Below are 12,736 nucleotides of genomic sequence, written 5' to 3'. Positions count from 1 at the left end.
CTGCGGTTCCATTTTTCACACCAGAACAGGACTAGACGTGTATTTTACATTGAGATCGCGAAAAACACGTCTCTCTCTCTCTCTCTCTCTTTTTCTCTCCCTCTCTCTCTCTCCGTTAGTATATTTAAGATGCGCTATTCAAAATCGATCATTGCTGCGCTTGTAATTTGAATGAGTAACAGATTACCCGCTTTCGCGGAAATATCACGCAATTTCGTTTCATTTCGATGTGGTATAATATCGACGTAACATCGCACTATTCGCAAGATAATTGGACCATGCGGTTACGTTATTCATCTATATTTCATCGTGGGTATAAAATGAATTCATTCATTAGTTATTACGGAAGCCGCTTGTCGGATGCTGCTGTTGAATCTAAAGCCGAATACGCGTTTATATACGTGTTGAGCTTTTCAATATTTCAAGTTACTGCATGTACCCGCTAAAATAAGACAAACGGAAATAGCACGGATTGTATCATTTATTCAGAAAATTTTTATACCTTTTCATATTATTCTTCGAAGTGATGCAGGCTCGTTCGCGTATGAACACGGAGTGTTCTTTTATAGGAGAGCTACGGTATATTTCCAGAAGTGAATCAATGTTGCATTTTTTGATAAGTTCGGTGTTGATCTTTCTTAATTAATTAATATTATACATATATTTACGTTTTATTTTAATTCTCACAAATTTCGCGATTTTTTCGAGGAACCAGATAATTAAATATTAAATTAAATATTAAATTAAATGTCCGTTAGAATGCGTCACATTCCGCGAATTAATTAAGAGTTATATTCGGTATTTTTTTTATATCGTCTTTTATTTCTATATGTATTCATGAATTCTTTTCTGTGTTTCTACTTTATATAAATTAAAAAATAAAGAGAACCGCAACCGCAGGAACCAACATCTAGAATTCACTTTTATTTATTCGTTTAAACCTGAAACTTTCCGAGAAGCGTATATATATATATAGATAGAGAGGAAAGCACATTTACGGCCGTCATTCCGACACCGTGTCGTCGATCGTAATTACTGCGGGACGCAGTAATACACGGCCGTTACACTCGGTGGGTAGCGTGGCGCTTCGATTATGAATAAAACATGCACTTACAAAACACCATTCCATCGCTCTTTCCCTTTACTCGCTCGATATACCGGAAAGAGTACGTCGCCGTTCGTGAGACGGGCCGGGATTCTATGCACGCGTCGCGCGGCCAGGGGCCATTTGTACGTGTCGTCGTTTTTTGCCGGTCGCATTGTCGGGAAGCCGAGGTAATTGGGAGACGGCCGTCGATCTCCCGTGCGCCAGCAGGGCGCGTTTAATAAAGTTAATATCACCTCCGGTAATATAGTAAACGGTGGTAAACGGCGGACAGTTAATACCGGGGATCGAAACCGGGGTATCGTAAATATTGTTTGTACGCCACTTTTTCTCACTTTTTCTCACTTTTTCTCGGCGCGGATGTGGGAATGATAATCGTCTTGTTGCCTCGTGAGATGAAGGTAAATTTAAGGAACTGCGCAAGCGAACTTTCTTCCGGTAGAAGGAAAGAAAATGGATGGAAATCAATTCAACAAAAGAGAATCTACGTTTTGTCTTGCAGAACTCTTTAGAAGCGCGGCAGAGGCTGGTCCTCTGGACATCGTAAAACTTCGCAAGGGGGACAAGCTCCTCAATATTTCAACTCATCTACCGGCGAACATGCCCGACACGCCTTATGTTCTTCAGGTATTTTATTTACATTTTTATTCTACGTAATTAATCACATATTTGAGGAAGTAGTTTTTGATCAATTTTTTTTTGTGGAAGTTGCTCTGCAAGAAAGGCAAAGAGTTTCTTGTTACTCTTATTCGAAGAAATTTGTGGAAATAGCTTTCGATAAAAATGCTTTTTGTGGAAGTCGTTCCGCAAAAAAAGGCAAATAGTTTCTTGTTTACTTATTCGAAAAAGTTTGATGAATGAAAGAATTGTGTTCTTTCTATCAGATTTTACGGTTATTACGGTAGGGATGATAGGTTAGGTTTGAAACAAATGATGTCTTGATTTGAGTAATGAGCGTTTAATCTGTGCGTTAAATCAACAAACAATCGTTATATTATCATAATTAGCCTTATCATTCGAATTAATGTTGATGGCAAAGTTCATTATGAATTTATTGTGACTTTGAAAAAGAGTTTCAAACTTTGATTATTTTTCATAAATAACTGCTTCATTTGCATACAGTTCTTTACATATTTACGAGGATATCGATCTATGTTTGTCAGGAATGTAAAATTCATTTGATAATAAAATGCAAAAGACACTTTTCCTGATCACGATAAATATACGCATAGATTTGTATCTTAATGCTTACAAATTTTTTTGTATCTTATAATCTTAATGGAAAAATTCAACTAGAGCTAGAGAGTAAAATTTCGAGCAAGATATATACATACATAGTGAATATAAAACTGTCTAAATTATTAGATCGAACGCTTAGTTTTATTATAGTATCTCTCTCATATTTTAGAACATGTTTCCATCTTATTTTATAATATTTCATAAAATTGTAAAGAAAAATGATGAAAAAGTGTCCAATTACATAAACAGTTTATTGGTGAACGGGACAAACGCGCGATATGATTTTAGACAAAAAATGTGTTAATTTTCTTTTACACAAAATATTGTAAACGCGCATAGAGTACCCTTCTCGTACTTAGCTGGTTGCTTTTTAAGATCGTCGGCGCTCATCCCGCTTCTTCCGGGGTGATCGAGGCGGAGGTACTTTGGGCTTTAGAGAGGCGCGTGGCGGCTTTAGAGCGGCAACTACGAGAACATCAGGAAGCTTTATACGCCACACCCTCTCTCGCTCTACGAGAACTCAAACGCCAAGTGGACAGTTTCAAGAACAAATTGGAGAACAATGATCAGCTGAGCTGGCTTAGTAAGTGTAACCACATACTTCGTTCCTGCATTTAGAGTGTCCCTGTTATGCCTAAGTCTCTGGCAGATTTATTTCAGGGAAATTCTGCAAATGTCATATCACAAATTAACAGAATTTGTGAGATATTTTTACTGCATTTCCTTGTAACTTTGTAATGCGACGATATAATTTATTCCCCAAGATTAAATTTGATTATATTATAAGCAGTTTATAACATATAATTCTAAAGTTTATTACATTACACATTAATATTTTTCATACGTTCGATTTTGGCTTTTACGTAAAATTTAAAATTTTTAGGTATTACTATAACGAGCCAAATTTGTAATTTGATATAATTTATAATTCGATAATCGTCGTTTCTAATTTTGACGACAATGATCAGCTTTAGTTGCTTAAATAAGTAACATGTATAAAACTTCTGGAAATAAGTTTCGTAATTGAACTTCGTAATCGGATTTCGCGGCGGTGACCGTAGTGGTAAAAGTGAATGGGATAATCCAACGGAACGGAGAAATTCGAAATAATGTCTTACTTTTGACATTAAATAGCGAACATTAGCGAAATGAAATGCTCTGGTCGTCTGCGGGTGGCCGTCATTATTCGTCAAATGATTGCACCTATGGACCCACGGGTCCATTATCGTAATGCATCGAAGTGCACGCTACTGTTAAAATTAATTTATTGTTGCGGCACTACTCTTTTATGTTAAATTCGAGAATGGACGTCTATATATTGGTGTACCGATACAGATAATATGATTGTTTCTATAATATATTATAGACAGGATATAAGGAATTTTTGTTTTATTGCCTCATATAGTGAAAAGAAAATGAAATTGAAGATAAATATGGACCTTGTTGGAGTAAAGTGCCATGGGCGCTTTTCTTCCTTTTCAATCCGTTCTTTCGAGTTCAATTCATTGTTTAAGTATTCTCTTGTTTAGCGAAGTCTCGAGTAAAAAGTAGTAGAAATGGAATTTTAGTAACGTCAAAGTTCAGAGGAATGAAAATGTGAGGAATATTCTCGTTCATTAATTTTAAATAGTTTTCGTATTGCATTGTTAAAGATTATTTTGTATGATATCCGATACCACGCCCTCCCAAATATATATTCTCGATAATAATTTTAACACAAAAGCTGTATTGATATCTTAGCGATTTAATGCAAGAGTGCAGTCTACATTGTTCACAAATTCTTTGCTCTCGATGGTCCTCGACAACTGGGAAACATTTGGAAATTGAATTGTCACACAACACACGGCAATCCTTTCAACGAATTGAAAATTTTGTTACTATATTTAGATACACAAATAGTTGCCCACTAATTTCAAACATATAGTCTGTTTTCTGTTCCTGCACCAGATTACACTAGAACTCTCTTTCTCGTTTTCGACAAATATCAAACATATACCTTTCTCACTTTAAGTTCCGAAAATGCACACTAGTTTAGCCACAGAAAACAGATCTATAGTATACAATTAAATAATAGCTAAGGAAATTACACTTGTTAAAATAATTACTATTAGGCAATTTTATTGCACATCGATAAAGTCGAAAGATACATATCTCGACAATCTTCATTATAATGTGCAATAATTCTAAACAAATAAATAAATAATGAATAGGAAAAGATAACGAAGAAATAACAAAAATCATAATTTGAAACGTGATATGCTTTCTTTCAACATTTTAGTGAAGTATCTCCGGGTTATTGTAAAAGATTAATCTTAAAAAGTATGTGCATGTTTCAACTTGACTTTTTCAACGCAATTGTGGCGATAACTTTTCTTTTTGAGATTTGATGTCCCATACTGAGTCGAACTTTACGTTGAAATAGGTCGGTCATCTCGGTTAGATATAAAAGTTCGCGAGAGAGATTTTACGACGCCGCCCGATCTGAGACCAGCGACGGATATACGAGCGGATAAACAGCGCCATGCTTGGCCGCTGAATAAATATTTGTCCATGCAAGGAACCGTTCCAGCTATTCCTATCTTCAATTTCTAGTTGAGCTCATATAGAAGTTGATTCAAGCGTAGACGAACAAAAACATTCCGCGCTTGTGTATGGCCGTTATATTAATCACTATCTCAACCTTCTATCGTTATCTTTTGATTGGATGTGAGTCGGAGCTATTTCCATATCGCAGAAACTTAATTCAGAAAACTTCGTAATCTGCACTTTTATTACGTCTGTGTAATTTGATCCCTTACAAAATTTGTGCTAAGAGAGGATAGAAAATTTTCTAAGAATCTGCCGATAAAGGGGAAAGCCGGTGAAACTGGGACGGGACGTGTATAGGCAACTCTTAGCACATGAAACTCTCCTTATAAAATCTTGTTACGACGTGAAATGACGTAGAGTTTGCGAAAAATTGCTCCGGCGTACCGCGTTCCATCTTCGATGTTCCTTCACGATCCTTTGTTGCATGGCACAGTTCCTGCCCGCAAAAACTCAAAACTTTCCAAGAGCTTAATCTGGATATCTCCATCTTCCGCAGGTTTCTACAAGCTTCCGGAGCCCATCTATATGGAATCCTGCCGCAGATTGCAGTATCGTCGGAAGAGTGATAGCATGAAGCGGAAAGTTCGGGAGAAGTTCCTCAATATCTGGTGAGTTCATTAAGATTGTATCATCTAATCGCTAAAACTGTACGTGACGCAAACCGTACGTTTCTCCTTCATTGTTGTAGCGTTCTCCTTTAGTAAACGGTAAAGTAACAGATTCTTGCACACACAAGAAATATAAACTAACGTGTCAAACCTGACACGTCAATAAGAAAACTCCAACAAAAATAAATTTCATATTTCCGCGATAAAATTGCACAAGGCGTCGTCGAGAACGCCGTTATCGCCGATATAGCGGAAAAAATTCTTATCGTCGTACTTTTATCCACACTAAGCCAGCATGGATCTTCCATGCCTTAATGTCGATATTACGTGGGCAGGATCGCCAATGCGGGGCTTCCGCGGCATGTTCGATCGAAGCGCCAACAGGCCGTTGTGTGTTGGACAAGCCATCAGCGACTGCAGTAGTGCCGCGGCCGATGATTAAGCGGCTGCGATAATCCTATCCTATTAAGCAGCAATATGCCGCTGTTTCCAGTTACATTGTCATCCAATAGCGATCCGATCGACCGTTCTCTACTCCGGGTGCCGGGTGCCGGGTGCCGGGTGTAATGCGAGAACCCCCCGCGTTTCCCAAGTCATTGTGATTAAACGTCGATCCACGGCTAAGCATTGATCGTCTATCACGCATGCCATGCAGCTAAAAACGCGATTCAACCTCGAAGATTAATTAGCTAAGAGTTATTTAACAAATATACAACGCGCTGGAGATTTCGCTGTTGTATATAAGATATTTCATCATTTACGCGTCATTGTACTCATCAACTTCTTCGACTGATTTATAATACATCTATTCTCAATATATCGAAAAATTATAGAACGTTTTGTATTGATATCATGGCAGAAATACCTAAACAAATTTTAACGTTTTCCAATGAGAAAATCAAGCTGATGTAATATTAATGATTAATATTAATTATTCATTATTTAGTTTTTTGGTTAGCCGACAAATTTCAAAAGAGGAATTGTGATAATTAAATTAATAATTGATAATTAATTATTAATTTCTCATTAGAGCATTTCTAGGTAATACATATGTATATAATGTTAATATTTATTTGAAACAATCGATTCATTTATTATAAAACGAATGAGAGATAGGGGATAAACAAGCCATAGTAATGATAAAGCCATATTGCAATTGCTATTGAAATATCCTCTATTGAAGTTCCTAGTCAATAAAGCATCCATTGATGGCTTAATTTACCACCGTTGAACGTCGGAGATCAAAGGATGCGGTGCGGAAATTAATTATGAAGCGATGTAGAAAGTATGGAGAATTTACGAGGGACAATTATCGGGAAATTAGGAATAAACAATTCGCCGGGAGTAAAATTAATCGATTTGCTGAAATATCAGTAAGATCGCTGAGAATTAAGTATTGATCAGTTCCCCTTTGAAGCTTGACGGTGAAGATAAACAATCGATCTCTCGACACATCGTAAAGTCTCATCACGCAAAACAGTCATGCGGCGCGTCCCTGAATGCCTATCTCCGTTCTATAGTTCTCCTAGTTTACGTTTTCTTTATTCAATATTATATATACCTTTTTTAATTAAAAATTTTTAAATTAAAAACGGATTTATACTTACGCGTCGCGTAATATCTTAAATAAAAGCGGCATACAATGTGAAATACGTTTAATAAAATATAGATTGTGATATTAATCATGGCGACGAGATATTTTAACGTATGAATTTTTTATTGCGAAAGGTATGTGTGAAAGCTTTTTTAATTTCGCTAGCTTAAATGAAAGAGGCGTTATTTGAGGATTTTCATATTCGAAATCTTCTCGCACGTATTTGGCGGTATTTTCTTGCGCATAGGATATATTACGCAGATGTTCAATATTGTGAATCAGCATTATCGAGGGCATACACATCTCGCAAACAAGAATCGAAAGACGGATAGATGGTAAATATTGATTGATTGTTGCTGATATAAGCGGTGGACTGATGAAACGCCGGAGATGGACGAAGTTTGTGTCCTCTTGCGAGAGCATTACTATTAACAGTTCGGCGACTAATAAATCTCAGATAAGGTTGACGTATCGAGTTTGTGCTGTCCAAAACAGATGGTTCGTTAAGATGCATCTGCAATGCAAGTGACAGATATTTATCTCTAACAAATTGCGGAATCGGAATAAAAAATAAACTCATTTTTCAAAAAAATGAACATGCACGAAAAAATGGAAAAACGATAACGATAAGCTTTATAATAAATGTATTTTAAAAATACATTTTTACACTTATTACGTTTTTATTTGTAAAAGAATTACGTTAATTATTATAGAGAAAACGCAAACGTTAATGTAAAATGTAATATTGTAATTTTAAATTATTATTGTAAAACTATTACTGGAATATTAAAACGTTATTGCAATTTCTCCATATTTGTACTGTACATTTGGTACTGTAAAAAAAACATTGTTAGAACAATAATTCTTTGAATATCAAATCATCTGGAAGAGATGTAAATTATTTTCCCATTTCACACATAAAGAATATTTGACATGCTTTAGAAGTAATATTTTTTAAACGCGTATTAAATGTTATAAACCTGTGTATCGATTGTGCTGATACAACTTGGAAGCGCAAAGTAACTTCAAAGGGTTTCGAACGTGTGAATAGTTATTATACGATGATCCAATGACAGGTATAAAATAATTTAGTTCGCATACTCAGTGGTATGAAACTCATCGTTGACCAGACGTTGAAATACTACTACGAATTGATTCTATTATTAAAGCCGTTTTATTGAAGCCGTATTATCGAATCTGTCAGGGTTGATCTAACACAAGTTATATGTTGACATTGACAATATCATATTAACATTGCGTCCGTCTGGTTTTGTTTAACAAGAAGGGCGCGTTCAGCGTAAACGTAAGAAAGATGGGAATAAAATATGTGTGTGAGTAACGACGCGGAATATGAGTCATGTTATCGCATTTCTTCTAACTCGGATAACCGTAAAATGAAATGTATTACCTTAAAATTGAATCATACAATGTTGCACGCGACTTTTCGATATTGGACGTGGATTTAGCGAAATAAGAGTCACGGATGCATAAACGTGCATTTGAGTCGCTTTTTTTAACGAATACGTAATAAAATCCATATAACTTATAAAGCGTTAATGAATCTCAGAGAGAATTCCAATATTTTAATTTCACGAGAATCGTAGTAGAAACAATTGAATCGTTTATGGCTTATAAACTCGCAAATAATCGACGAACGCGTATTTTACATCTCCAATTACAAGTTACTTGTGTGCGAATGCATTTCCCGAGAAATATCTGCATCTGTTATTAATTTAATTACAGTTTATTTCATTCTGCTTTTTTCTCTGAATTCTTCTATTTAGTTTTGCTGGATATTTCCACTTACACAACACTTGATAATTATATAATACTTAATAGAAATTACCTACTTAATTATATAAATTGATTTTAATATATTGTTTTTAATATTTTTCTATAAAAATGCTTGAACATTTTCTCACTTCGTCTCTCTTCGCCTCTTTAAATTATATAATTTAAATTATAGAAAGGTTTTTTAAGTATACAAATATTTTGTATACTTTAGAGAATTCCAATTTTCATACTTAAAAATTCTTTTTTTAATTTAAATTTCGTTCATTTTTAACAAAGTTACAGTTGCTTGAATCTTGAAGTTTGCAGCACTACGAATTTTATTACAACTTAATATTTATGTTTATATTAATTTATATTTAGGAAATGTTAAATTGTGTTAATAACATTTTCCGTTAAATGTGTTTAACATGTTAATAACATTTTCTGTTAAGTTTTCCACATAAATAGAATTAATGGTCATTACACGTTCGAGCTAGATTTTGCGTTTGTGAAAGAGACAAGAAGCGGATTACGTATAACGACGGCATAATTCATTTTGCGTCGTGATAAAAACCTGATTACGGGTTGATGCATTATGTTGGTTAGATTTTTTTATCTATTTTTCGTCTCTATTGATGTACTTATTTCCGCGTGATTCTTATCTTAGCGTAAAATGAGAATGAATGACCTTCCTCGATTTTCCCCGCTAATAAAACCTCGCTTCTCTGGACATCCCGTATTTCTCCGGTTATATTTTTGTCATATTCCGAATTCCGAAAATACAGTTTATTGAGTCTGCCCGTCCACGTGTCCGTCGTGTCCGTCGTGTCCGTCATAACACTACGAAGCTAAAAATTCCACGGGAACAGCGCCGTTTTCGCGCGTCTGATTTCCTGTAAACAAAAACAAAGAGAATGAAAGACGCTGATGCGTTAGTTCGCATTACGCAAGTAGGAAGTTTCCCGGCATAATTTCCGCGAATCTCATAGGTGGGATGCGCGACTCTGGTAAAGCGTGACGAGGTGCAGGGCGAGCCTCGGATGCTTAAAATAGGGAACGTACGTGGGGCCGTGTTGGGATGCCTCGGAATGCGGCTGTTACCTATAAGCCGTGCGCCTTGCATCCACAACCACGCCTTTTGCATCCTCTTCGTCTGGTTTGTGCGGCTCGACTTATTCCGCGCCCGACGAAATATGCGATCTCGCCGTCACGTATCGAATATCAAAACGTATCGCGTTTGTGCGCGGCAACGCCATTTCTTGCGCTTCCTCGTGAAGACGATTCAAACGAAGCGAATAAAGTACGATGGACACTCACAGATCGCCATTACTCTGAAATCTTCAAGGTGACGAGATGAACGATAAGTAATTGGAGAACTTATTGTTAGATTCTCATTTATTTCGGAAAACTTATTTACAATTAGTCGAAACTTATTTTTAATTAATTTGCTTTTAATTGTTGACATTAATCATTAAACATTTTTTTCCTATCATTTTTGGAACTAAATACAAGATAACGAATAACTTTTATTTTATTTGTTATAAAATGTATATCTATTATAATTTATAATATGAATGTAGGAATGTGTAGGATTGTGAAAAAGAATTTCAATAAGTTTCCCAAGCTTTCGAGTGATGGGAAATCTTATTTAATACGTTTTTGCACTCAATTGGAATGGCTTACCCGAAAATTCGTAGCACGGCAGAAATAACACGTCGTATTTGGGACGATGAGGATTCGGGTCGAGGAATTTTCATCCGACAAGAGTCAGGCGAATAATTTTATCTGCTTATTCGTATCTCTCCTAACTGTTAGTTCAGATACAGTTTATTTTGCATTGCGCATCTCTCATTTTACCGTTTATCTTCAAATTTTATACGATATTTTTCATTTATTGCGATTTATAATCAAATATTTGTTGAGAACGGATATACAGGTTTATCGCGTGATGCGTACGGTTATTGATTTCGATCCCAGATACATCGGGTAATCCCGGAGTTGATGAATATACGAATGTATGTGTTTGCGGAATTTCGCAAACGCCATTTTATACATCGTCTCGACAGCGGCGATGCAGAAACTTTGCTTCGCTGACTTAAATGCCTACCTGCAGGCGAAGACAATCCACGGCGTTTAATTAAACGAACGTCAATCCGTTGGATGGAGCTAAGTCTACTTGCAAGTAGACAATTAATTACCGATTTCATTTGATTGCAACACGATCGCGTGTTTGCAAGTCTCGGTATGTAATATGGAATATATCGTTCCTAAATTGTTTATTCCATGTTGCAGAAGCATCGATTTGTTCCATGTTATGAGAAATTTCACTGATTGTCCGCAAATACATTGAGAGAAATGAGTTTGGTGTTTGTGACTACAATTGCATAATAAAATGATGGAAAGCTTTATTTTTATAGTTATTATTGCTGTACTGTTAGTAATGATAAATATACATATTTATATAGTTCTACCAAAATAATATATATAATTGGCACAAAAAATGACGATAAATTATAGTTGTATGTATTATGATAATTGCAACCCTTTTTTTTCCTCAATAAGCTTGTTCATATATTTCTCTCAACTTTTTATGAATATGAAAGCGATTTTCCAGTTTGCAATTAATTCTAGTCGATATTATTGTAGCAGGAATTTGATAAGCTTAATTACTTAATGGTCCAATTGTTCTTCGTTAAATATCTTGAAATTTGTTCTCTAAATGAAGCTTATTGCTGCGAAGCATTAAATTGCAGATATCCCGACCATATTACATGAGTAATCAAGCTATTGTGTTACACTCGTGGTATTAACAACAATTGTTGTACTAACATTCGTGCAAAATTACTATACGTGTTCTATTAACGGATCGTATTAGCCAAACTGGAAGAGTTACTAATTAACAAATTGCGCCGCGCAAATTATGTCTGCATACGCAAATATTCGGTAATTCGTTGTACCTATATATACTGTTACCTTTTTGCAAAATACATATCTAAATATGAGAATATATATATGGTATATGCATCATGGATAGTCTGTAATGAAAATTTTGTTTTTGATTCATTAAATGAAGCGGGAGAGAAAATAGGCCCGCCAGTAAAGCGAAGATCAAAGATGATACTTCGACCTTTACCGCCCTGTGTGACGTCAAGGTTTCTTTCTCGCACATGCAAGGCAAAAGTAACGTCGTACATGTGAGAAATGTCCTTTACGTCGCTCGTCCGTCCATCAAAATGTCTCGTCGAGCTGACTCGCCCGAGGGTGCGTTTGCAAACGCAATTAAACGCGAACGTGCTCGCGTGGCGAGTAACTATCGTCTCGCGTAGGACTCTACTCAACTTTCCGCACCGCTGCGATCGTGCCAGATTGCGAATCGATATAGCGATATCGCATTGAAATGAGAAGCGTCATTCTATGAACTTGGAGCCGATATCTCATCAGCAAATTCGATCGTGCAAGATATTGCGGCGGTAATTGTAGTTCACTGAAATGTTAACTTTCTCGAGTTATTGTCAAGAAGACGACGTATTATGAGGAAAGAATGTTTTTTTCACATTTTTTAGCAAAAGAATTCGCTCTAGATAGTCAATTTAAGAGTAAAAAATAAAATGATTAATAATTTAGAAACTACTTATTCTTACTATTGTTACTTTTGCGAACTTTTTATTATTTCAGTATCATTTCACTTACATATTCATTTTTTCCGTGCAATAAAAATAAAGAGGAAAAAGAGTTATATAAGAAAGAAAATTGTAAAAGAATAAAACGGCTATGTATATTTTGAATGCACTGTCACAACATTTAGCTGAGATAAATTTGTACGCGTTT

At 35.6% G+C, this 12,736-nt stretch overlaps 1 protein-coding gene across 3 annotated transcripts in view; it reads left to right on the top strand.

Moving 5' to 3' along the window:
* The window catches only part of LOC108764279 (uncharacterized), a 134,356-nt gene extending 122,104 nt beyond the window's left edge, over positions 1 to 12,252 (top strand). For all 3 annotated transcript variants that reach the window (XM_018512428.1, XM_018512429.1, XM_018512430.1), the window contains 4 exons: positions 1,608 to 1,732; positions 2,720 to 2,927; positions 5,430 to 5,541; positions 11,982 to 12,252. In XM_018512428.1, the coding sequence (XP_018367930.1) occupies positions 1,608 to 1,732; positions 2,720 to 2,927; positions 5,430 to 5,541; positions 11,982 to 12,234 (698 nt within the window). In that variant the 3' untranslated portion in view covers positions 12,235 to 12,252. The remainder of the gene's footprint in view (positions 1 to 1,607; positions 1,733 to 2,719; positions 2,928 to 5,429; positions 5,542 to 11,981) is intronic.
* The last annotated feature ends 484 nt before the right edge of the window (positions 12,253 to 12,736 follow it).

This window comes from Trachymyrmex cornetzi, unplaced genomic scaffold, assembly GCF_001594075.2.
Source record: "Trachymyrmex cornetzi isolate Tcor2-1 unplaced genomic scaffold, Tcor1.1 scaffold406, whole genome shotgun sequence".
Lineage (NCBI taxonomy): Eukaryota > Metazoa > Arthropoda > Insecta > Hymenoptera > Formicidae > Trachymyrmex > Trachymyrmex cornetzi.
The sequence above is the reverse complement of the archived record's forward strand: the minus strand, read 5'-3'. Positions and strand labels throughout refer to the sequence as shown.